The sequence below is a fragment of the Brienomyrus brachyistius genome, chromosome 8 (genome assembly GCF_023856365.1).
Source record: "Brienomyrus brachyistius isolate T26 chromosome 8, BBRACH_0.4, whole genome shotgun sequence".
Lineage (NCBI taxonomy): Eukaryota > Metazoa > Chordata > Actinopteri > Osteoglossiformes > Mormyridae > Brienomyrus > Brienomyrus brachyistius.
Window position 1 is genome coordinate 12,985,525 of NC_064540.1, and position 22,769 is coordinate 13,008,293.

At 40.0% G+C, this 22,769-nt stretch overlaps 1 protein-coding gene across 7 annotated transcripts in view; it reads right to left on the reverse strand.

Moving 5' to 3' along the window:
* epha8 (eph receptor A8) overlaps positions 1-22,526 on the reverse strand; it is a 44,692-nt gene extending 22,166 nt beyond the window's left edge. For 4 of the 7 annotated variants that reach the window (XR_007399126.1, XM_049021594.1, XM_049021588.1 and 1 more), the window contains exons 1-3: positions 22,334-22,526; positions 7,567-7,631; positions 3,205-3,868 (exon numbers count right to left, since the gene is read on the reverse strand). Coding sequence is in view for 6 of the 7 variants with exons in the window: in XM_049021594.1 (XP_048877551.1) it covers positions 3,205-3,868; positions 7,567-7,631; positions 22,334-22,436 (832 nt within the window). In the remaining variant the exon portion in view is untranslated. Of the gene's footprint in view, positions 1-3,204; positions 3,869-4,532; positions 4,598-7,566; positions 7,632-22,333 lie in introns of those variants that run through there. The other 3 variants (XM_049021592.1, XM_049021593.1, XM_049021590.1) reach the window with 3 other exon arrangements.
* Between the last annotated feature and the right edge of the window lie 243 nt (positions 22,527-22,769).

Consider the following 22,769-nt stretch of genomic DNA (forward strand, 5'->3'; position numbering starts at 1 on the left):
TGCTCTGTTGCGCACTCCTGTTCCCATCATCTGCTTAGATCGATAGTTGTGTTTATGCTATGGTGTTTAGTTAATTCCTTGTTTTTTCCCCCGTTGGTTTTCTGATCCCCTGTGGTCCCTTTCTTTTGTAGTTTTGCCCAGTGTATTCAATTTCCCCAATAACCCCCTGGTGTCTTTCGAAGCTGCAAGTGGATTATCATCTTGTTTTCCCTGCCTGCACCATGCCCTTAGTCCGTAACAGGTATCATATTATGGATACTGATTCGTTGTATGGATTTTGAGAGGGCGCTGCGGTAATGAATGGGAAAAAAAAAAACATGCGAGCATGCAAAATTGTAAAACATATTTCTTCTGTGACCAAACTCATCACCATTACTCTCCACTGTAAAAAGGAAAATAGCAAACACATAGTACAAGTGCCCATAAAGGTTATAGCAGTTTCCTTGGCTTTCTTCCATTCATCTGCTCAATAAGCAAATAAATTAGCTTCCCTGCAGCACAGTAGGCTCCACTATCTGCTTAAAACTGTGTAAAAACAGTTTACTTAAAACTTAAAAACAGTGTAGCATAATATTCTTTAGGTAAAGATTGATGATGTTAACCTAGTCTATTTGCTATATTATAAGGGTTGCTGAGCCATCTTGAGGTCAATTAAATGGAGACATTTCTGGGTTTAACCACTAGGCAGACTTTATTACACCCATACCAGTCGTTCTTACAACATACTTGTACTGGCCACCTTGACCGTCACCCCACTTACTCCTAACATGCATGGTGGGCACACACAGACACTCTATGTACGACGATGAACACTTAACGCTACACTTGACATTACAGCACAATTACATGACAATATATGCGAATACGGAGACCTATTCAGAAGGCTGGCATCAGTCCAACCTGCTACGCTACCCGCTGGTACCACAGCGCTACACTGCCCCCCTTTGATGGAGTTAAGTGTCCCAGAAACCCCACAAAGTCCCGGAAGATGCTCAGCACAGAGTCAAATCCTCTGCAGCCATGGGGCCCCTGCACAATACGCCCACAGGACCAGGGGAAGACGGGCACCCAGTCATGCTTGCACCTTGAGGTCCTCCCTTGGTCACTGTGCAGCTCTTCAGGGGCCCCGAACCTGCAAAAACTCTTTGGGGACCTTTGCTGCTGTGGTGGTGGCACTCTGATCGGGAACCACTTCCAGTGGTGCTTGAAAGTTTGTGTCACGAAGACTCAAATCCACGTGAATCACAATTATGAAGCATAATCTAGCTATTTTGTTGTTGATTCTGAGGGCTTTTTCACTTGATCTTCTTAAATATGCAGTTGGCAACAATTTCATATATGGAGGCCAGACAGGTCACATCACCTACAATCAGGATTTTCTGTTGAGCCTCATAGCTCCTTCTACACATATCCAGATTAATGATACATCGCTGTTACCAACCGAGTGTATCAAAAGCAGCAACAACTTTAAATCAAGGAAATGCAGAAGGAAGGGAGGAGTTCGGGAGCGTATCAAAAGGCAACCCCACAGGCATCCACTTCCATCGGTTATGCAGGGTAATGGCCAGAGTCTAAGGAACAAGGTGGATGAGCTGTGGGCCTGCACTCAATACCTTTTGGACTACCGGAAATCTTGCCTTATCTGCTTCACAGAGAGCTGGTTTTCAAAGACGGACTCGGACTCGTCAATTAACTTAACATTCGTGAGGATGGATTATAATCTAAACTCCAGGAAAAAGAGAGGTGGAGGTGTGTGTGTGTTTGTTAATAATAAGTACTGTCATCTTACCCACATCACCAAGAAGCACTGGATTTGCACAAAGGACATTGAATTACTTTCGCTCTGTCTAAGGCCTTACCGTCTTCTTAGTCTTTCCCCAATATGGTCATTAACGTCTTAACATCGCTAATGATTCTCTTTTCCTGATCGTGCTTACCCCTTTTAATAAATCCTGAGTTTTTACCTAAACTCCTGGATTCCCACACCTGTTTCTGTGCTCTGCACCACCTTGCCTTGCCTTACGCAACACTCAGATATAGTGAGTCCATGGTTCAGATTAGATGGATAGCGATACCATAGCATTACCAATGTCTGTAGTAGTGTAATTAGTACTGGTAGAAATGTAATACTGAACAGCTTTCAAAAATGTGGTACCGTGGTACTTTTCAGTATCGGTATCCCATGCAACACTATTCTGCACAGACTCATTTGGTAAAACGTGGGACTATTAATTAATTAATTTAATTGACATCTTTATTGTCCCCATGGGGAAATTCTCTTTTACACCTCCCTCAACTTGCTCTTTGCAGAGTAAGTTGTCCGCAAAGGGCAGCCACCCGTTGGGGCGCCCAAGTACCCGCAGATGTGCTGAGACTATGTTCTTATACCTGCAGCACAAATAAATAATAATCAATGTGTTTCATGCTGTGTTTCTACGTGTGTCACCGCGGCCAAAACAGCTCCAAATAAGCCACAAAATAAGGAAATTTATCATGAATTCCATTATGCTGCATGAGCATTGTGCTTCTCTTCTGATGTTTTCTTTAACACAAAAAAGATACACTGTAATGATGATGTAATGATGCTTGGGCCAGGACCATTAAGTGCAATGTGAGGGGAGACCAGTGGGGGAATTGGAAGGAGGGGGCAATCATGCTCAGGCATGGTACAAAGTAACTGGCTAAGTAAGTAGCAGTGCGCAATTGTGTAAAAAGGTGGGGCTGAAAATCAGACTACTTGAACAGTTCAATAAGTTGTTTATTATTTGATACTTGAAAAGCCTGTAATAAAAAATATATTGAATTTCCCCCAGAATGAAGACAAAATGGGCTGGTCTTGAGTATAAAACTCCTGGACTGAAAATGATCCCCCTTCCGTGTCTATGGTATTATATTTAGACATATTGTTCTGACTGCCTAAAACTTTTCCACAGTACTATATACAGCATATAATTACAGATAGACAGTATATGTGTAATTATATGTAAACACACACATACTCTCTCTCTTTCTCTCTCTCTCTCTCTCACACACACACACACACACACACATTTGCTCTTTTGTGTCTCCATAATTAATTTTGGTTAATTGGGTGTGCAGTGGTTTTAAAAATCTTATCAACCACATTGATTTTTAATACTTATATATCCAGTACCAATCTGAAATATGTATTGAAATGTGGAATCAGAAAATGTCGTTACTTACCTACACAGGCGTTCTCTTGCTGTTCAAACCCAGCAGTGCATACACACCTCCCAATCGGGACGAGCCATTCCCCTTCAGCGCTACAGTACATTTTTGGGGTGTCTTCCTCAGCCGCATTGTCTACACATTGACCATAAACCTCCACCAGCGCTGATAAGTCTGCTCCTGCCACTATGTCTGTGAATACGACCAGGTTGTGGACCATCCCCAGGCACTTTTTATAGTACACCCTCACAGAAACAATAGTGATGCAGGCTCCTGTATCCTGGAACAGGAGATAAAAGCCCTTCTTGTTTAGGGGACCAACCCCTTGCACCTCTCTGTTTAACTTGAGCCTCCGCACTGCTAGGTCCATGCTGGTAAAGCTTTCATCTGCTGCGATCGTGTCAATCTTGGAAAACCTGTTATACCAGATGTTAGTCCCAACATCATGGTCTGTCTCAAAATAATACAGGTTGAAGGTTTCCTTGCAGGTGCTAAGCACACCAGGCATGCTGTTGCAGTTCCGCAGTATGAACTTGACCTCGATATAGATATGCTGTGCACCGTCCCGTTGGATCCAGTTAGTACACAGCCAGTTTTTCTGACCAGGACTCCTGACATTACAAACTTGATACGCCTGTATTGGGCTGAAGTATTCATTCATTCCATTGATGGACTCCCACTAGAATAACAGGAAAAAGTGGAAACATTATTCCATAACCTAAAAATAAGAGTACGTATTAAGATGTCCGATATTAAGACACATGTAATATACGTTTTATTCGATTACAAATTTTTATGTAAAAAATACAGTTGAAATTAATGAACATATCAGCTGTGCTGGAGGGGTTTTCATCACATTAGCAGTGTGAGAGCCATCCATGGGATTATTCAGTTAATCAGAATTATTCACACAAAAATTAAGGAAGTTATCATCTGAGATATCTGGAGGAATCTGAATTTATGAAATCAGTAACTCCTAGCGCTTGTTTATCCTCACAAGGAAGACAGTTGTAATAAATTAGACTGACACAAAATAATACAAGAACAACTAAATATTACTAAGGAAAAACTAATATGATAATGAATATGAAGAATGGACAATGGAGTGAATAAATAGAACAAATAAATAAACAGGTGAATTAAGGCACAAACAGTGAATAAAAGGAATGACGAACATGAGAACTGGTGATGAAGTTAGGTAGTGGATGGCTTGGCTGTGATGGAATAATATAGGGTAACCTGTAAATATATGGGAGAGATAAGCTAGTGGGCCCTCTTATCAGAAATATCAGCTACAGAATATTCACACAAAAACCGGCACACAGAATGTCTAAATATAATACCATAGGCACGGAGGTGGGATCATTTTCAGTCCAGGAGTTTTATACTCATGACCGCCCATCAGGTGCTTAAAAGAAGCCAGCAAGAAAAAATTACAAGGAAATAAAAACCAGACCTTCCAGTAGTTATACCCACAAGCATGCAAAATAAAATACAAACATTCCTTTAACACACTTAATCGCAATATCGCCATGCAATTCAACCATGTCCAGTCCAGCTATAGAGGTGGTCCCTGGGGAAGGTGTCAGGGAAAGCCCCAGAGGATCCCACTGTGACTCTCCCTCCGATGACGAGAGAGGGAAGGCGGTCAGGAGGGCTAGGTCCTCTGGGGCTTAGTTAAGTATGTTATGTCTTCCATCAATTCCAATCATTCCATCCATTCTCACTGTGTTTGTCTCTTCCAGGAAGAGACAACCCCCCCCCCCCCCCAAAAAAAAAAACCTCCCTCTATTCCACGCCCCTCCCAAAATAAATAGCAAATAAATCGATTAATTAGACATGTCATTAATTACAGATTTCACAAATGCACAAAACCCGAAAAGCACAGCATGCCAATTACAGAAACAAAATCACGCCAATCAAAGAAAAAAAAACAAATCTTATGTCTCCCACGTTCCCCTGCCTACCATGCCCCTACGGCAGTCCAAACAAGCAGGCACCGTTTAATGAACATCTGACTGAAGATGAAATAAAAAGATTCTTTGCAAGATGAATTCACCACATACCTTTGGAAAAACATTTCATACATGCCAATTGAGCCTGAAAAGAAAGAGCTGTGCCCTGAATCCACAGTAATCGGCAATAATCCCAGGGACAGCTGGTGGACACCAGTGGTAAGGGAAGCTGTCAAGCTGAAGAAATAGGCTTTCAGCGAAATGCATGCATGGGGTCTCCTAAGACAGCAGAAAGGTACTGATAGGCCGGAAAGGCTATACTGAAGGCAGCTGTAGAGGTGAACATTCGTAGCTTTGATAAATTTGTAAATGCAATGAATGCAATGCCCTAATCTGATTTCTGTTAATCATTCCATGCCTTGGGAAAGGGGGAGAGGACCTTACGCAGGCTGTGTATAGCAGGAGTCAGGGTCCTGCACCATTCGGAATTGAATTGAAATGGCCCTGAAATTCCAAATCAATTTGTGAATCTGAATTTGAATTTCAGTTGAAAACAATGCAGAATTGCAATTTGAATTTAAACTTACGGAAGTACTATTAAAATGGAATTGAATTCAGATAAATTAATATGCAAAATGTAGGTGTAGCTTTTAACAATACAGCTTAATAGTTCAATATGAATTACACATAGACATGATAATACACATGACATATACTGCATCATTGTTAGGAAAATTTCATGTTATTCAGAATTAAAGAAAGCAACTTTTGACACACATTCAGATCAAGAGGAATTAGCAAAGGTGTTTTATAAGGATGGCACTAAGTCAGCTACCGAGGGACCTAGACACGTCTCAATAGAGGGAAGACCCAGAAAACACTAGAGGGATTAGCTAGATTCTGTTGTCTTCGAAAAAGAGGTCTGGTTACCCATGCTACCAGTCACTGAGGCTCTCACGAAGAACAGCATTGTGAAGATCAGATGAACTGATACAAAGTCATTTCTACATCTGAACATTAAGAGATCCCAAGAGTTGAACTGGCCACCTTTTGGTTACTAGAGAGTTAATAATCTCTATGCTAAATTTTGTAGACTAATAATTTTATAATATCTATCGCAGAACTCCCAAATTTAAGAATCCATCCCAGAATTAAGACAAAAATGACCTTAATGAAACATTGAATGTAATAACAGTATAGTACCTTTATTACATGAGGATAATAGTCCATCTGTTTTCTGAAATCTTTTGTCCTATTCAGGGTCACGGGGGGTCCAGAGCCAATCCCAGAGGCAACGGGCGCAAGGCAGGAAACAACCCAAGACAGGGCACACTCACACGCCTATGGGCAATTTAGTAACTCCAATCAGCCTCCGCATGTTTTTGGACTGTGGGGGAAAACTGGAGGAAAACCCATAACCACACAGGGAGAACATGCAAACTCCACACATATGGAATCCTGCTAGAGACTTGAACCCAGGTACCAGAGGTATGAGGTAACAGTGCTAGCCACTGCACCACTATGAGGGTAATCATAATAATGATAATTAAAACAAGAAGAATAAAAAGGCTTGACCCAGCCACCTTCCCATCACAAGCGCAGAGCCTTAGCCCGCTAAGCCACAGCGCTGCCTAGCTTACAGTTGGAAGCCTTGAGATTGAAAATGAGAAAAAAATAATGGACTGATGTAGTGATGTCATATGATGAAGACTGTGATTGGTTAAATAAGTGCAATAAAAGCCCCTCCTTTGTTGACCCAGGGACTCATTGAACTTGGCAAAATTAGAATGTCCCACTCGTAACATAAATCTCATACTTTACAGTTAACATGAAACATATTTGTGTATTACTTTAATATAAATGCATATTACTTTCCTTTAGCTGTATGGTCTACTGAATAAATGTGGCTTAACATGTAATGATGGTATTTCTTATTTATGTTCTTACTTAGGCATATCATATAGGAACTTATATGTTTCTGTATCTCCTGTATGGATTTTATTATTACTTCTGTACTGATTAAACCAATGTAACATAGGAGTGGTGGTTGTGCCTACATACCGCCAATGCTGCAGGTTTGATGATGTTTAAATGTTCTCATTGAGAGATTATGTGAATTTCTAAACTGCCCTTAATGAGTAACTATGTGTTAGTTTACACATTGGGATAGTGTCGCATCCGGTTTGGAGTATCTCTAACCTAATTACTATACTTCTTGGGATAAGCCCAGGTTCACCACAACCTGGTACTGAATAAGTGACTGGATGATAGATGGATAGACAGAACAACATGAGTATAAATAGTATCCATGACTTTTTGATTCAGACACTTATTCAACATTTATATGGCACAAGAACTTAACATATATAACTGGTTTTAGTTTTTAAAAAAAGAAAATAAAAAAGGCATCCTGATTACTCACCCCATGTGATGGGTACGTTTGCCAGCCCCAATCACCTGATATTGAAGACGTGTCAAGCAGATTTACTGCAAAACAGCAAGAATTGTTTTTTTTTAATGTATAGTTTTTAACATATCCCAAGAAAACAGCAGTTATTACCTCCGTATTCCCCCACTTTCATGCAAAAGTCATTAGCAGTGAAAATGACGTTCAGGGACATAATTTTGAAATTTTCTCTCCGTTCTTTTTTTTTTTAGATTTTAATATACAGTTTCAATCAAGTTACGTGTAACATTTTGCTATCTTTTTTATGTTTTTTGTTTGCTACTTTTGCTTTATTTAATCATCGGTGATATTTAATTACAGCATATTGTTATTAGGGTACTACCATATAATAATTATTTATAAATACATACACTGATGAACCAAATCGTTATGGCCACCCTTCCATGAAGTGAATAATATAGACTTTCTCATAACAACTGTGTATGTCAAGATCTGGGAGGTATTATATGGTAACTATCCCATGTTGTACGAACCAAGAGAAGGTGACATATGGAAGATAATGGTCATGGGAGTAATGCATCATGACACACAGTGAATCAAGCCCCGCTGTGTATGGAACTGCTTAGCCACAGGCCAGTCAGAGTGGCCATGCTGATCGCTGCCCACTGTCAAAAGTGCCAGCATTGGGCACATGAGTGTTGGAACTGGACCTTGGAGATATCGAAGAAGGTCAACTGGTCCTATGAATCCTGCTTTCTTGTCTTGTGGGCAGCCAGGTACATGTCAAGCATCTGTGGGACACGTGGGACCAACAAGTCTGATCCTTAGCTACATAGTAACATATGTAGCAAGTCTCCAAGACCTTGACATGCGACCTGCGTGAAGTTGAATTAAGCAGGGGATCAAATAATTATTTCCCTCACTGTATACATCACTTCATTTCCATGTACAATATGGACTACAGTGCAACTTCTTGCAACTGCCACAGTTGCGGCACATTGCACTGTAAATAGATATGTACATTTATTTTTTTATTTTTACATTGTATTCAGAAATTTAGCTTTGTAATTCAAATTTTTATTTGCCTTTTATTTTGCACTGAAAGGGACTGCATCCAATTTCATTGTACTTGTACAATGACAATAAAGATTCTGATTTTTATAGGAAATATATTAAATTGAATTCTGTATTAATACTGCATGGATTGAAAATTATGTTTTCAGCAGTTACTCCGGTTTCCTCACATATTCCAAAAACATGCAGTTAGACTAAAAGGTGTGTGCATATATATGCCAATCAATGGCCTTGCACTCTATCCATGAGAATGCCAGTGCCTCAGATTTTTGTCCACTGCTGCCTGGGATAGGCTTCAGGATGAATGCACTTTCACTCTGCATGCAACCTCATGTGTCATTGGAGTACCGGTGTTCAGGGATTCCTCATGCTTGTGTCCCACCTGCCAGTGATGCTACCTTAGCTAGATCTGCCAGAGCTTCTTTATTGCGCTCACCATGCTGTCTTGCATTGTTACATTTCTCTTCTGTATTTGCATTTCTCTTCCTCACCGTCTTGCCTTAAAGTATGCAAACGCATACTGCTCAGTGCTGGTTAGACCACGTTAGATTTCCCCGTGAAGTTGGATCATCCCAAAATTTTGATTTAATCTAGGGACCTTGAACATAAGTCTCTTCAAAGTGAACTGTAACATTTCTCAGTGTCAAAAGTACTATACACATAAAACTGATGTAAATAAGACAGTTCAAATTCAAAAACCACTTTTAAAAAAACCTTAAAAATCCTTAAAAGTCCTGCTTTGCATGACCCCTTCAGATTACAGTCACTGTGCCACACGTATCCTTTCATGTTACTTTAGCTATGGAATAATAGTTCACAACCTTTAATTTGGATATCACCATTTTCTGCACATTTATTTAGCAACATAAAAGGCAGGACTCCCAAATTCCAGTGTTGGAGAACCAGTGTGCAACACAGATTTCCCTGCTCAGACACACCTTTTTCAGCTCACCAGCTAATTACCACGTTTTTTATGTGGGTTTCAGCAGGGAATTGGGGAACTGTGATATGGGATTCTCTTTTAAAAGGCCATGCTTCATGAAATAAAATTTTGTGATTAATTAAAATTTAAAATGATTGATTTTCTTTTCATTTATATTTCACTTTCCTTCATGTTGTAGACAACTAGTTTTTCACTGTTACTTTTTAAGTTATTGTAAATATATTATTCATACTGAAATTTAATATTCAGTATATCCACAGACATAACCTTCCTATGGCACTTCAAGCAGTCTCAGCTTTAATAGAGTACACCAGAAAAAGTACTATTTTGTGTTCCTTTGGTAGCGTATGCTAAAATATGACAGAATTAGAACAATGAGTTTGTCTCTCTGCACTGACTGTGAGAGGCAGGGCAAAGGATCACAGAATGGGGACAGATGGCATTAATTTGTTTCTTCCTCTTCTCCCTGATCTACCTCTTCCTGCTGGGAAATCTTTTTCCAGACGTCTTCTTGAGATGAGCCTTGCAGTAGATAAAGGTCAACAAGATACAAAAAATATTTATTCTTAATAATTGAAAAATAAGCATATACTTGCATATAGGTTTCTATGTCCAAAAGCCTGTATACATCCAGAAATATGATATTCTCTTACATAGGCTTTATAATATACAGCAATCCCCACATTACAAATGAGAGCTGGCATTTAACAACAATTTTACAACAGCATGGCATTTAAAACATTTCTTAAATACCGTAGTAATACCTCCACCATGACCCGCAGTTCGTGGCATGCTCAAAAAACTCTGTGGGAGTGAGCTCCTGAAGAGCACTCGAGTTACCAGAGGTAAGCCAGGTTTCCAACAGTAATAGAAAGTCCAAATCCCGGAATGCAACAAAGTCATTCAGAATAAAAGTTTTGTTGGAGATCGATCTGGCATTAAGCATAGCCATCTTCGCCGGACTGATGCTAGTTGCTAATGCTTCGTGTTACAACTAATGGAGATTTCTGTGGTTAACTCCCACATCTTTGTCCCCACGTCTCACAGGAACACAGCAGAGAGTCAGTGCAGGTTCATTCGGGTACTGGCACCAGGCAGGGCAGCCTACACCCCCGGTCCATCTTAATCGGGTGGTGTTGGTTCCATGCTGGTTCATTCTGGTTCTGTATATTTAGCTCTGCTATATCTGGATGGCGATTTGGTGGCTCGTCTGTGTTTTTGGGTTGAATAACTTTTTCAAGATCAGGGAATGAAAGAATGTTTTTAATTTTCCAAATGAGTCTTAGTTACGATCGGGGAAATTGCAATTTCCCTACTCCAGTCACATAACACAGAGCTGTGTATGGCAAAGAGAGCTTGGCGGTCATTAGTTAAAATTGTCCTACTTTTACCTAAAAATATTCCTACCAACAATGCAATTATATACACCATAAAACACACAGAGCGTGACATGCTATCGTGGTCATAGCACCAAGTAAAATAAGTCCTGTCAATAGCCACACATGCATAATGCAAAATAAATGTTATTATTAATATACTTAGCTTGTTTGGCCATATCTGTTCTTTCTCACTCTTTACTGTTTTTATGGTGTGCACACTTTATCAGAATGAATTAAACAAATAATGGTTGTTTTGTCCTGCATAGAGGCAAGCCTATACCCTTCCAATTCATAAAAAAATGAAGATTCGTTTTTTGAATAGAAAGATATGTGGAAATTGGGTCTATTTTAATAAAATTGTAATTAAGGGGGAATTATTTTCACCAGATATTATGACTGGAGAGATTAAAATTTGTCAGACTTCATCAGATTAAATCTGTGAAAGTGCAATAATTACTGGATAACAGAAACAATCAGGGCTGGGCACTTTGAGACACACACCCAGGGCTCTGTGTGTTGAGTTCTCACAATGTGTGTGTTTTTTGGAGGAGGGCTAATTTTGGAGACCAAGTCAATGTGGTGTAATTAGATGATGCTTGTATGTTTGCTGTGTGCATGAAGGGGAGAGAAGTAGAAGCAGTCTGGCTTTTATGAGTTTATTTTCTGTTTTGCTTTGTATTAGAGAGCGTAGCAGTTATTTTTTATGTTTATTTTGCATGTGATTATATCCTCAGGATGCCAATAAAACATACTCCATTCTACAGTTCCTGTCTCCTAAACGTTTTATAATATATGGCAGAACAGTAACCTTATAGCCCCAGGGTTGGCACTTTGAATTCCTTCCCTGGATATGTGTGCATGAAGTCTGCATGTTTACCCTGCATTTGTGCAGTTCTCCTAAGGGTACTTTGTGGTCCAAGAACATTTCTAAATTTTCCATAGTGTGAGAATGTGTGCCTTACAGTGGGCTGCAGGCCTCATGCCCTGTGCTTCCTTACATAGACTCAATGGTAACAGTGATCCTAGACCTTATAAGTATTACAGAAGATGGAAAGATAGCCATTGGATATACAGCAAGCACATACAAAAAGGAAGGATATACCCTCACAGCTGGAGATCCCCAACACCTGTCATGCCCCGATCGTCCAATCCTCCCGTGTGCCACGCCCCCTCACTACCTCGTGTGGAATCCCCGTGTTATCAGCTGTTGTTCGTTGTTGTTGTTAGTCCTCTGTACTTAAGTCCATGTTAAAGTACGTTTCTCCAGTCCGGTCATTGACATCCATCCTGCGTTTCTTAGATGTTCCTGTTTTGTCTCTCTCCTAATAAACCCTCGGTCACCCAATCTCACGGCGTCTGTGCTGTTTCCCCGCTGAAGTCGTGACAACACCCTTGCTGAAAGAAGGGGATCTCAATAATTTTTTTTTTATTCCATCTGGAAACATGGAAGTTCAACTTTGGTTCCTGGTATTTCATTGACCCAGTAGAACTGTACCCTGGATATCCATGGGTACAAAAGCAAGATCACTGTCCATACATTACAGCTTAGAGCTGTAAAATTGGAGCAGAACTAATACCATAGACAGTTTGATTACATGTACACTAAGAAAATCGAATTATTTTGTTAGTCTGATTAAAACCATACTTTTGAAGTACTTTTCAATACTGCTCTGTCATAGTATACAAAATACTTTATTTCTTGTTATCCTATCCTGATCTTGTTGTGCCTGTACCTCTGACCAGATCGTAATTTAAGCTTCTGTCACTAAATTTGTTCATGCACTCATTATTATTAATTTTTATTATTTATTTATGTCTGTGACGTAATAGGTCAACCAGAAAAAGCCCAATACTAACAAGCTGAAAGGAGCCATATTGCCGCCTGCTGTAGCGGAATTGGACATATTTTGGTCATTAAATCCATTCCCCTCCCATGCATGTATACTGGGACAAGGTCAGTAATCTGATTAATTGGTGCAGTCAAGCTGTAACTGTAGCACATAAATGTACTGACACCAGTCAGGTTTACAAAGCAGTGGGGAGGAATGAGAGTCAAGGGTCAGCCATTTGGACACAGGGAAAACAATGGCATGGGGTCCAGGGATGGGCAACACGTTCTTTTCTGAAGTCTGAGTCAAAATGAAGCCTCAGTTTCAGTTACAGCAAAAACAGAAAAACCTATCCTTAGCTGAATTATATGCATAGCCATACTGTGTCATACAGGTACACTTCCATAGCTATGGTAGAAGCATGTTGATGTACTGTATTGCATTTTAACCACTTATTAGAGTAATTTTCTAAAGAAAAACACATATCATTTGTACAAATACAAAGTAAAAAAACGCCAACTCTGGCATACAACAACAGTCCCTGGGCACTATATTTTATAACTGGGGATGCACGTACACTATCAGTCAGTTTTTGCACACACTGAGTGCATACACTCAATATTCTTTGCTATTAAATTTACAGTGTCTTCACCATTTGAGTACCTTTATTAGCAAGAAAATGTCATATCTTTGATTCAGCAAAGTAACCTTTTATAAGCAGTTAACAGCAGAGAAAATACACTGTATACATCTTGTACTGTATATCGTATTTATAACATTTATAACAGAGAATTGCTGGGGGGTGTTCCAGGAAGCATGATTTCTTGCTTAGCTGGATAACTTTTTAGATTTAAGGTAATCTGCTGAAGGACTTTGTTGAGTGGTGCAATACAAATCAGCTGCTGCTCAACATTGGGAAGACCTAAGAGAAGATGATTGATTTCAGGAGGTCAAAAAGCCCCCTGTCTTCAATCATTTTTGAAGGAGAGAATGTGGAAGAGGTGGATACACACAGGTACCTAGGAGTGCACCTGGATAACAGACTGGAGTGTGCTGTAAATACAGAAGTCCTGTATAAAAAGGCATTGGGTCATCTCAGGACATCATTGCTTCTATCCAGGGCTACCTGCAGGATATTATCTCAGGGTATGCACACACCCCCCCCCCCCCCCCCACCCCGCAACACACATGCTTATGTATCATATGTATCTTTGTGGGAATTGTCCATTTTTTACTATGGGAAAAACCCTAATCCTAGCAATGACTACCTTAACCCCTACCCAGTCCTAACCTTAACCATAAGTAACCAAACAAAATATAATACTTTTGCCATTTTTAGTTTTCTTATTGTAGTCACAGATCTTTATAAAATTGAGTCCCCACAATGTAATATATACATAACCCACAAACACACACACACACCAATCAGCCTACTGATGAATTACATTCCCACCTCCTAGTCATACCTAATTGTTGCAGCATTTTCTCAGTATCAATTTTGATCTAAATATGGAGGTATTTATGAAACAAAGGAGTTCAACATAAATTTCTCACAAACCCATGTAGGAGTGATTTAAACAGCAAGGATGAAAATGATTATGATTGTGTCAGAGAACGCAAGCAGTGCTCATGCAAAAGCAGTGGAGGTAAACTTTAAAGTGATTTTTAAACATATACTAGATAATCTTGAAAAGGAATGATCATTAAAATTGCAAACCCTGCTAGGTTTTTCTCCTATGAGAGAGTAAAAATGTTTTAGCGAGACTTAAACTCCCTGCGTTATAATATCCCTACCAAACTGAAGGTAAAAAAAAGCCTGAATTGGATGTGTATAACATGCAATGCTGGTAATAATATCATATTAATTGCATCGCCTCATGTTGTGATGTCATTCTTGAGCCGAGCATTCTTGTGATGTGCTGTAATATAATAGAGTCATTTTTCTAATTCAGTATAAGATGTTAAGCCCATTCAATCTTCTTTATCATCCCTTCTATCTAATTGGTGAATTCTCCCCTGCCCCTTCACCTCCTTAGCTACTCTCTGGTGAGCGTACTGGTGCAGAGTGGCTGCTATTGTGTCATGCAGGCGGGTGCTACACAGTGAGGTGGTTGAAGTGGCTCCCTGTTGGTTGTATAATGCGCTTTGGGTGTCTTAGAAAGTGCTATATAAATGTGACATTCATTCATTCAAACATAAAAAGATAAAATACCCACAGTACACTTGGCATGCGAGCAGCCAGCCAGTAATGCCAGCACCATTTTAGAAATTGGTAAGATCATAGGGATTCTTGACAGCTTCCAAACCACTGACACATGTCTACACAAATGCCCAGCTAATCAAGCTGTTCACCTCTGGAGTGTTTTCAACAGAATCTCGAGTGGTCTTAAGTCTACATATGAATGGATTCAGCCTTGTCACACACTTTGTCTTGACTGAGTAGGAGGTCTCTACTATTTTGCCGATAGAGTAACAAAACTAAATATTCTCAAAATTCTGTGGTATACTATATTACCTTCATACTATCCAAGCCTAGGTCAGTTGTTGAAAGGATTATTACCACACTTAAATGCCAAGAAAATAGTGCTTTAAATGTGACAGGGAGTTATTGCATATGTGCGAAATTCACATCTTTGATTTGATTTATCCTTATTTTTTAGGTGCGTTAAAAGTCATCAACAGACCGTGTTCACCAGTTGTCTCCTATCCCCTACTAGGTTGATCTACTAGGAGCAGAACTATAAATTTGTCAGACAGAGAAGTCTTAGCCCGTACACCACCTTCTGACTAAACACATTAAGGGCCCTATTTTAATTATCTAAAGCACATGGTGTGAAGTGCATGGCATTCTTTTAGGGGATGGTCAAGCCACTTTTGCTAGTTTGACAGTGACATACTAGTTTAACAGTGACATATCAGTAACTTTACACCTGCTCCCTCCTGCTCCGCTCCCGATGTTGACTAATTACGAGATTTAATGCAACCCTTTTGAACCATGCGCCTATGGACTATTTTTCCAAAATAGCAAAAGTGAGTTGGCCACACCCTAAAAGAATTTGAACCATGTGTTTCAGACCATGGCTGTATTGATTCAGATCATTAAAAAAGGGCTCTAGACCTGGTTTTTTGTTAGTCAAAAACTGCAACTGCTTTCCACAGCCTCAAAATAGGAAAGCACGAACAATGCATCTGACTCCATGCTATTTTAAAACTGAAATGCGTTGGCCTCATGCTAGCAAAGGCCTGATATCACTTTGCACCTGATACAAAATAGGTCTCTAAATGTTTGGTAGCTACACATTATCTACATGCATAAATTAAGTTATTCGGGCATATTTTTAAATCAGTAATGCTTGCTGATGGTAGGTACTAGCTAGGTAGTTATAATGATGTCTGTGCCAAAACAAATCTGAAGGCTGTGTTCAAGATTTTCACAGAAGGCATGATACCATTTGCCAGGTCGGGGTGGGGATATTGAAAAGCTGTAATAATACAGGAACATGATATGGTCAGATATGTGAAAACTAGACATTACTTCGTCGACCTGCTATATTTCTTTTTTGTCATCAACGATAACAAGAAATTTATTTTTGTATAGCGCATTATCACAACATTACATTGTCTCAAAGCGCTTTACAGCATCCCCACCCAAAGCCCCCAGTGAGCCATAGGCGACAGTGGCAAGGAAAAACTCCCTAGAAGGAAGAAACCTTGGAAGGGACCAGACTCAATGGGGGAGCCCATCCTCCAGGGGCCGGCAGGGAGAGTCAAATAGAAGAGATGGTTAAGTGCCAAGTCACGCTGTCCAAATCATAAGATTTGAGACATAACCGGGGAGCAGGGAGGTGATGACAAGCCGGTGCCGATTCTCCTTCCAGTCATCAGGCAACCAGAGGTAAGGCAGTGAGTCATACATGGAAGATGGCACAGGCAGAACGGCGAGCTGAATGCAGGGACGTCACTGGTGGTGGCGACGTCACATATAGCAGGGTGTGCTGAATATCTTAATAGATCGAGGTCTCCAGGCAGCACCCCCCAGGAGGAGTAGGGGAGATAAAATTTGCAATTAGTCAAAGTAGGGGAGACTATAGGCAGTGCTAATAGTTAAGTAAGTACAATATGAAGTGCAATGTGCAAACTCTGGCAGATATGGCTATGGCAGCATAAGTAGGAGGGAGAGGCAGGTGGGAACGCAGGTATGGGGAGTCCCTGAAATGTCAGCACTCCAATTCCACCAGGGATTGTGAAGCTAGAGTGACAGCACTGACAGTCCAGTTTATCCAATGTCAATGGCACCGATCCCCACCCAACTCTACACCTCACACTATAGGTCTGACTGGGAGTGAGGAGTTAGCTAGAGCTAGAACTAGTGTCCCTGTAAGCTAAACTAAACAGGTGTGTTTTTAGTCTAGACTTGAATATTGTGAGTGAGCCTGAATCCCACACATCGGGAGGAAGACCATTCCATAGCTGAGGAGCTCTATAGGAGAAAGCTCTGCAGTCTGCCGTAGCATTTCGACCCTACGTACTAACAGATATACCGTGCCTTGAGAACGAAGCAAGCGCAGAGGGTTGTATCAGGTCAGCAGGTCACTAAGGTATTCTGCTGCAAGGCCATTCGGTGCTTCATAGGTTAACAGCAATATTTTATAGTCAATCCAAGACTTAACTGGTAGCCAATTAAGGGAGGATAAGACCGGTGTAACGCGATCACATTTTTTAGTGTTTGTGAGAACTCTGGCTGCTGCAATACAGTCATCTGTATTGCATGCTCTTTATTGATCTGTTTTGTGTGTGTATGTGTGTATTATTTGCATGTGACATTTATAATAAGCTATTTTTTGTCAGGATCGGACCCTGTCCTGCCTTAGTCCAAGTGTCATTTACCCATTTGGCCAGTTGGTGTAACTGTTCATCCCAGTTATTTCGCAGGTAGGTAGCTCCTAGTGTTTCACAGTTCCCCAGGCCAATGCATGGCTGAATGGGCTAAGCACTTGTCTGCCATCTGGATATCCCTTTTGTTGTGGGTTTGAGCGTGGCCAGAGACCTGAGCCTCACCATGTTTGTTCATTTCCAGTAGCTAAAGAAAGGCAGACTCTCCCGAAAAAGTCAGACTCAACCAAGCACCGTCTCTAAACTTAGCCTCATGTCGTTCAACGAATGCAGTTCAGATTTAACTAATCAAGGCTCATTCAAGGCAGACCAGCATAGTCTTACTTAGTATGCACACCCGTGATATTTAAAGAAGCCCAAATGAATGGATGAATGATAGATCAACTGAATCAGAAAGCGTGTAAAACGAGCGTGGTGTTTCTTTCTGCCACAGAACAAACGTTGCTGATGGAGCTGTATGAAAATTACAAAGATGCAATCGCTAAAAAAGGCAATACTGTGGCCATAAATACAGCCAGGGAATTGGCTTGGCAATGAATTGCAGACAGACTAAATGCGTAAGTTACGTAAATGTTAAAAGTGCCTAGTACAGTGGCATGGTGGTACAGGGGTTTATGCTGTCGCGTTACACTGTGAAAGTTCCTGGTTCGATCCCGATAGCCAACAAGGAACCTTCTGGGTTGAGTTCACGTGTCATTCTTACTGTATAATGTTATTCTGTATTATTTGATCTCCATAAAATACTTTGAATCGCATCCGTGTGAAATGTTCTGCACAAATAACCATATTGAGTCTTTGCTATTTTAGTAATAAACTAGACAGTGATTAAACAAAATATAAAAATATCTTCCTGTTCATATTATTTTAACAGATTTTTTTTTCAGTTTCAGTCATTGCATTTCATGTTTGACATTTATAATATGCTTACGCTTTTATTTTACAGTAAAATCCCGTTATAACGGACTTCAAGGGACCTGGCAAAACAGTCCATTATATCTAGAGTTGCTGTATGCCCAGAACACAACTACAGGACCAGTGTTGCCAGACGTACGATAATTATCATATTTGTACGATAATTTTACCCTCTGTATGATGTACGATCAATAATTTCAAAAATCCCATAATGTATGATAATTTTACCCCTTCATTTTATGGCTAAGTTATTTCATTAGTACGACAAGGTACAGATCTCTGTTTTCATCCGGCTGTTTATGTGCAGTCGTCTCACATGCCTTTACAGCCAATCAACGCACGATGTAACACGTGGTGACGCACAAAGTAAACAATGATGAAAGGTTTAAGCGCGGATTTGCATGGCGGAGTTGCAGTTATGGAAGACGCATAAGCATACACAACATCGCCATCAGACTTTCAGAAATGAATGGGAGAAAGACGCCAGTTTTACTGTGCTAGAGGCGCTGTTCTGCCCAGAGGTGGTTTTTACAAACGTTCTGTAGGTAAAAGTTGCATTATACACCATCATATGCACAGTCTATGATAATATGTGTTATTGAAGCAGATTTTCTGAGCAACATGGAAATTGCATGTGTATGATAATTTTTCAGAAAATACGATCATTTCAAGCTGCTGGTACGATACTTCAACATTTAAGATCAATCAACACTGTACAGGACACCATTTACTCATTATTATATTATCCAGGTAGTAAACCAACTTTACCTGATCAGATGCGTGACAATTAATAATCCCGAAAACGTATCTGCTGTCCGTTATAGCCGAACAAAACTACAGACCTGTTCCATGAGTTTATTTTTTTAAATAATTCTGTTGAAGCATGGTTGAAAAGCAATGTCTGACTTTCATTGGTTAAATTTCATAGAATTTTTATTTATTATTACTTTTGTCAGAATAAAGTTATATCTGTGACCATTGTCAGTTTTTCTTTCATTGACCGAAGGGTACCAACAATTTTGTCCACGTGTGTGTGTGTATACAAGGTGCAAATAAATCTTTGAGGTACAATATTCCCCCTCGGCTAAAGCGGTATCTATCAAAACGAATTTCCTCCGAGAGCAATAAAGGATCTTGCCGATCGCACAAAACCCTCTCTGTATGAAATTCTCTTCTTATAGTTTGCGCACTGATATCAATTGGTCGCTCATTCATGAATGGCAAGGCCATGGCTGATTGGATTTCAACGCACGGACACTGATTACGTGCGTGAGCTAATCCTTGTTTAAGGTTTGAGGATTTGGATGTGCTCCCATGACAACACATCCAGCAAGAGTTTTGGGAAACCGACCGATCCAGGATCATGCCAAATCGTCAACAATTACATCCAGCTAATTAAGTAATCCACGTACGGAAAATACCCCCTAGGATAAGTAACATGAAACCAAAATTCAAACAGGAATAGAAGTGAATAGGACAAAACCTGGGCAAACCTCTAACTGGGAAACAAAAATCGAATAAACTACACACTCAGCCTATAGAGCCATGCAGCAGAGTCATGGGTGGTGGGAAAAACACAATAGGAGGTTGAAGGACAAGAACCAGGGTGGAGAACAGGATGACCAGCAACACCTGCTGGCCAAATGGGAAGGGGGAAGGAGACACAAAGAACAGTTGGGTGTCACGGTACAGACCCTGACACCCATCATCATGTGGGGCAATATCCATAAAAATATTGCAATTCTTGCAGTAATATACAATATAGGTGTACAGTTCACATTTTCATATCTTTATGGGGACTCTCCACTCATTTCAATGAGTATAACCCTAATCCTAACTATGACAACCTTAACTCCTACCCAGTCCAAACCTTAACTATAAGTAACCAAGCAAAATGCAAGACATTCTGCATATTTAGTTTTTTAATAGCACGCACACGTTTTATAAAAATTAGGTTATTCTTGTGGGGACCAAAAAAGGTAAAAAGTTCCAGGTTTTTATCACATTGGGTTGCTGATTAGTTAATTATAATTTTAATTAACTTGGATGGCACAGTGGTTCATTGTTTAGTTCTGTGGACTGTAGAGTGAGGATACAATTCCACCCCCCCGGGCTCAATCTTCGCAATATTTTTTATAGGATTCTTAAAAATATACCTCTAATTTCCCCATAAAAATTCTTAATCCAGCTATACACACACACACAAACACACACACAGACCTGTAATCATATCTCTCTGGGGACCACTCATACATTTCTATGGGAAAAATGCTAACACTAACTATGACGACCTTAACCCCTACTCAGCCCTAACCATAGCCATAAGTAACCAAACAAATTACAAGAGTTTTTTCATTTTAAATATTTTGATTTCAGTCATGGATTTTTGGAAAATTGAGTTATCCCTTTTGAGGACCAAGAAACTAACCCTAACCATACCTAACCATAAGGTAAAAAAAATGTGTATTCATCACTTTGTGGCTATGGTTGACATTTGGTCAGCATGAGGTAAGGTATATCAGTACCACACACATACACACACACACAGGTTTGTAAATATATCATTGTGGGGACTCTCCATCCATTTCTATGGGGAAAACTGTAATCCTAACATGATGCCCTTAACCCCTAGCCCAGCCCTAACCTTAACCATAAGTAACCAAAAAACAGTTTTAGTTTTTTTATTGCCATCATAGATTTTTATAAAATTGTGGCTGGATAAGTGAAATGTTCTTGTTGTCAGTTTTTATAAAAAGAAAATGGTTCCCACAATGTCAAAATAATAGTTCAAAATTTGGTCCCCACAATGTAATATATACCTGGACCATACACACACACACACACACACACACACACACACACACACACACACACACACAATGAACTCAATGAACCAAAATATTATGTCCATCCCCACAAATAAAGACAGACGCTCCTCTACTTATGAACTTTCAGACATACGAACAAAGAGGACTGTAAGTCCAGTTTATGTTCATTGGGCTCCTGTTTCCTGTCCGCAACATTAAAAATCTTTTTACATTTTTTTATAACTGTTAACAGCAACACTTCACTTATCCAGCCATAATCTTCCCATTGCTTATCTTGCTCTGGTTTGTGAAGGGAGAGGAGACTATAGCCTATCCCAGGCAGCGTAGGACACAAGGCAGGGGATACTCTGGATAGGATGCTGGTTCATTACAGGGCACACACCTATAAAGTGTGGGATTTTTTCTGAGACACCAGTTAGCCAGACCGCATGCTTTTGGAGGAAACCTGCATGATGCATGGTGAACATGCACACATACACACACATGTATATACATACACACACATGCACGGAGGAAGTGGGATTTAAATCTCTAACTCTGGAGGATTGGGGAAACCATACTACCCAGTCAGCCACCACACATTATCTATTATTTATACAGTTCAGAAATAAGAAAAGAATAAGGTCTAGTTAGGCCATGTAAGAAATGCTTATAGTCAAAGCTAGTGCACGCATAAAGCTTCTCTTCGCATCCATACACAGCAGTGGCTTACAGGTCCATCACTCACGGTGCATGTATACTGCTCCATGAGAAATTCATAGCAATCCTAACCCTATTATCCTCTATTTACCCTAAACCCTGAAAAGCAGCAACTCTGGTAAATAGGACCAGACAGCATGCATGTTGCTTGGATCTAGTCTCGTAATGCATTAACTCCAAACACACAGACAGCAAGGAATATACATGCTATGGATGTGACCCTACCTTCATTCTCAGTGCCACTGTAGCAACACAAATTGAGAGAAAACATCCACAGAAGGAAACATAAGAGCTTCAGTTCCAGTGCCATTCTGGCAATGAGGTCCATGGCAAAAAGGTTCTCCTCCTCCTCACTCACCCTCCCTTCCCGTTTCTCTTTCTTTTTAGCTTTCTCCCTGCAGACAAACAGACCTCCTGGATATAGACCCATATACGCCACTAGATGCAACACAGGGGAGTGGGCAGTCTGTCATCATATTTTAACCAATACAGGCTTTGCCTTTCCACAAACCACATCCACTCACACAATCTCTGACCGTATTTTTAAATGTTTTATAAAGTTCAAGTAAATGAATGACATATGCACAGATGCCAAAATTCGTTGTTTGGTTATGTACAGCATTGGAGTTGAATATAATGCAATGTTTAGAATCTTCATTTA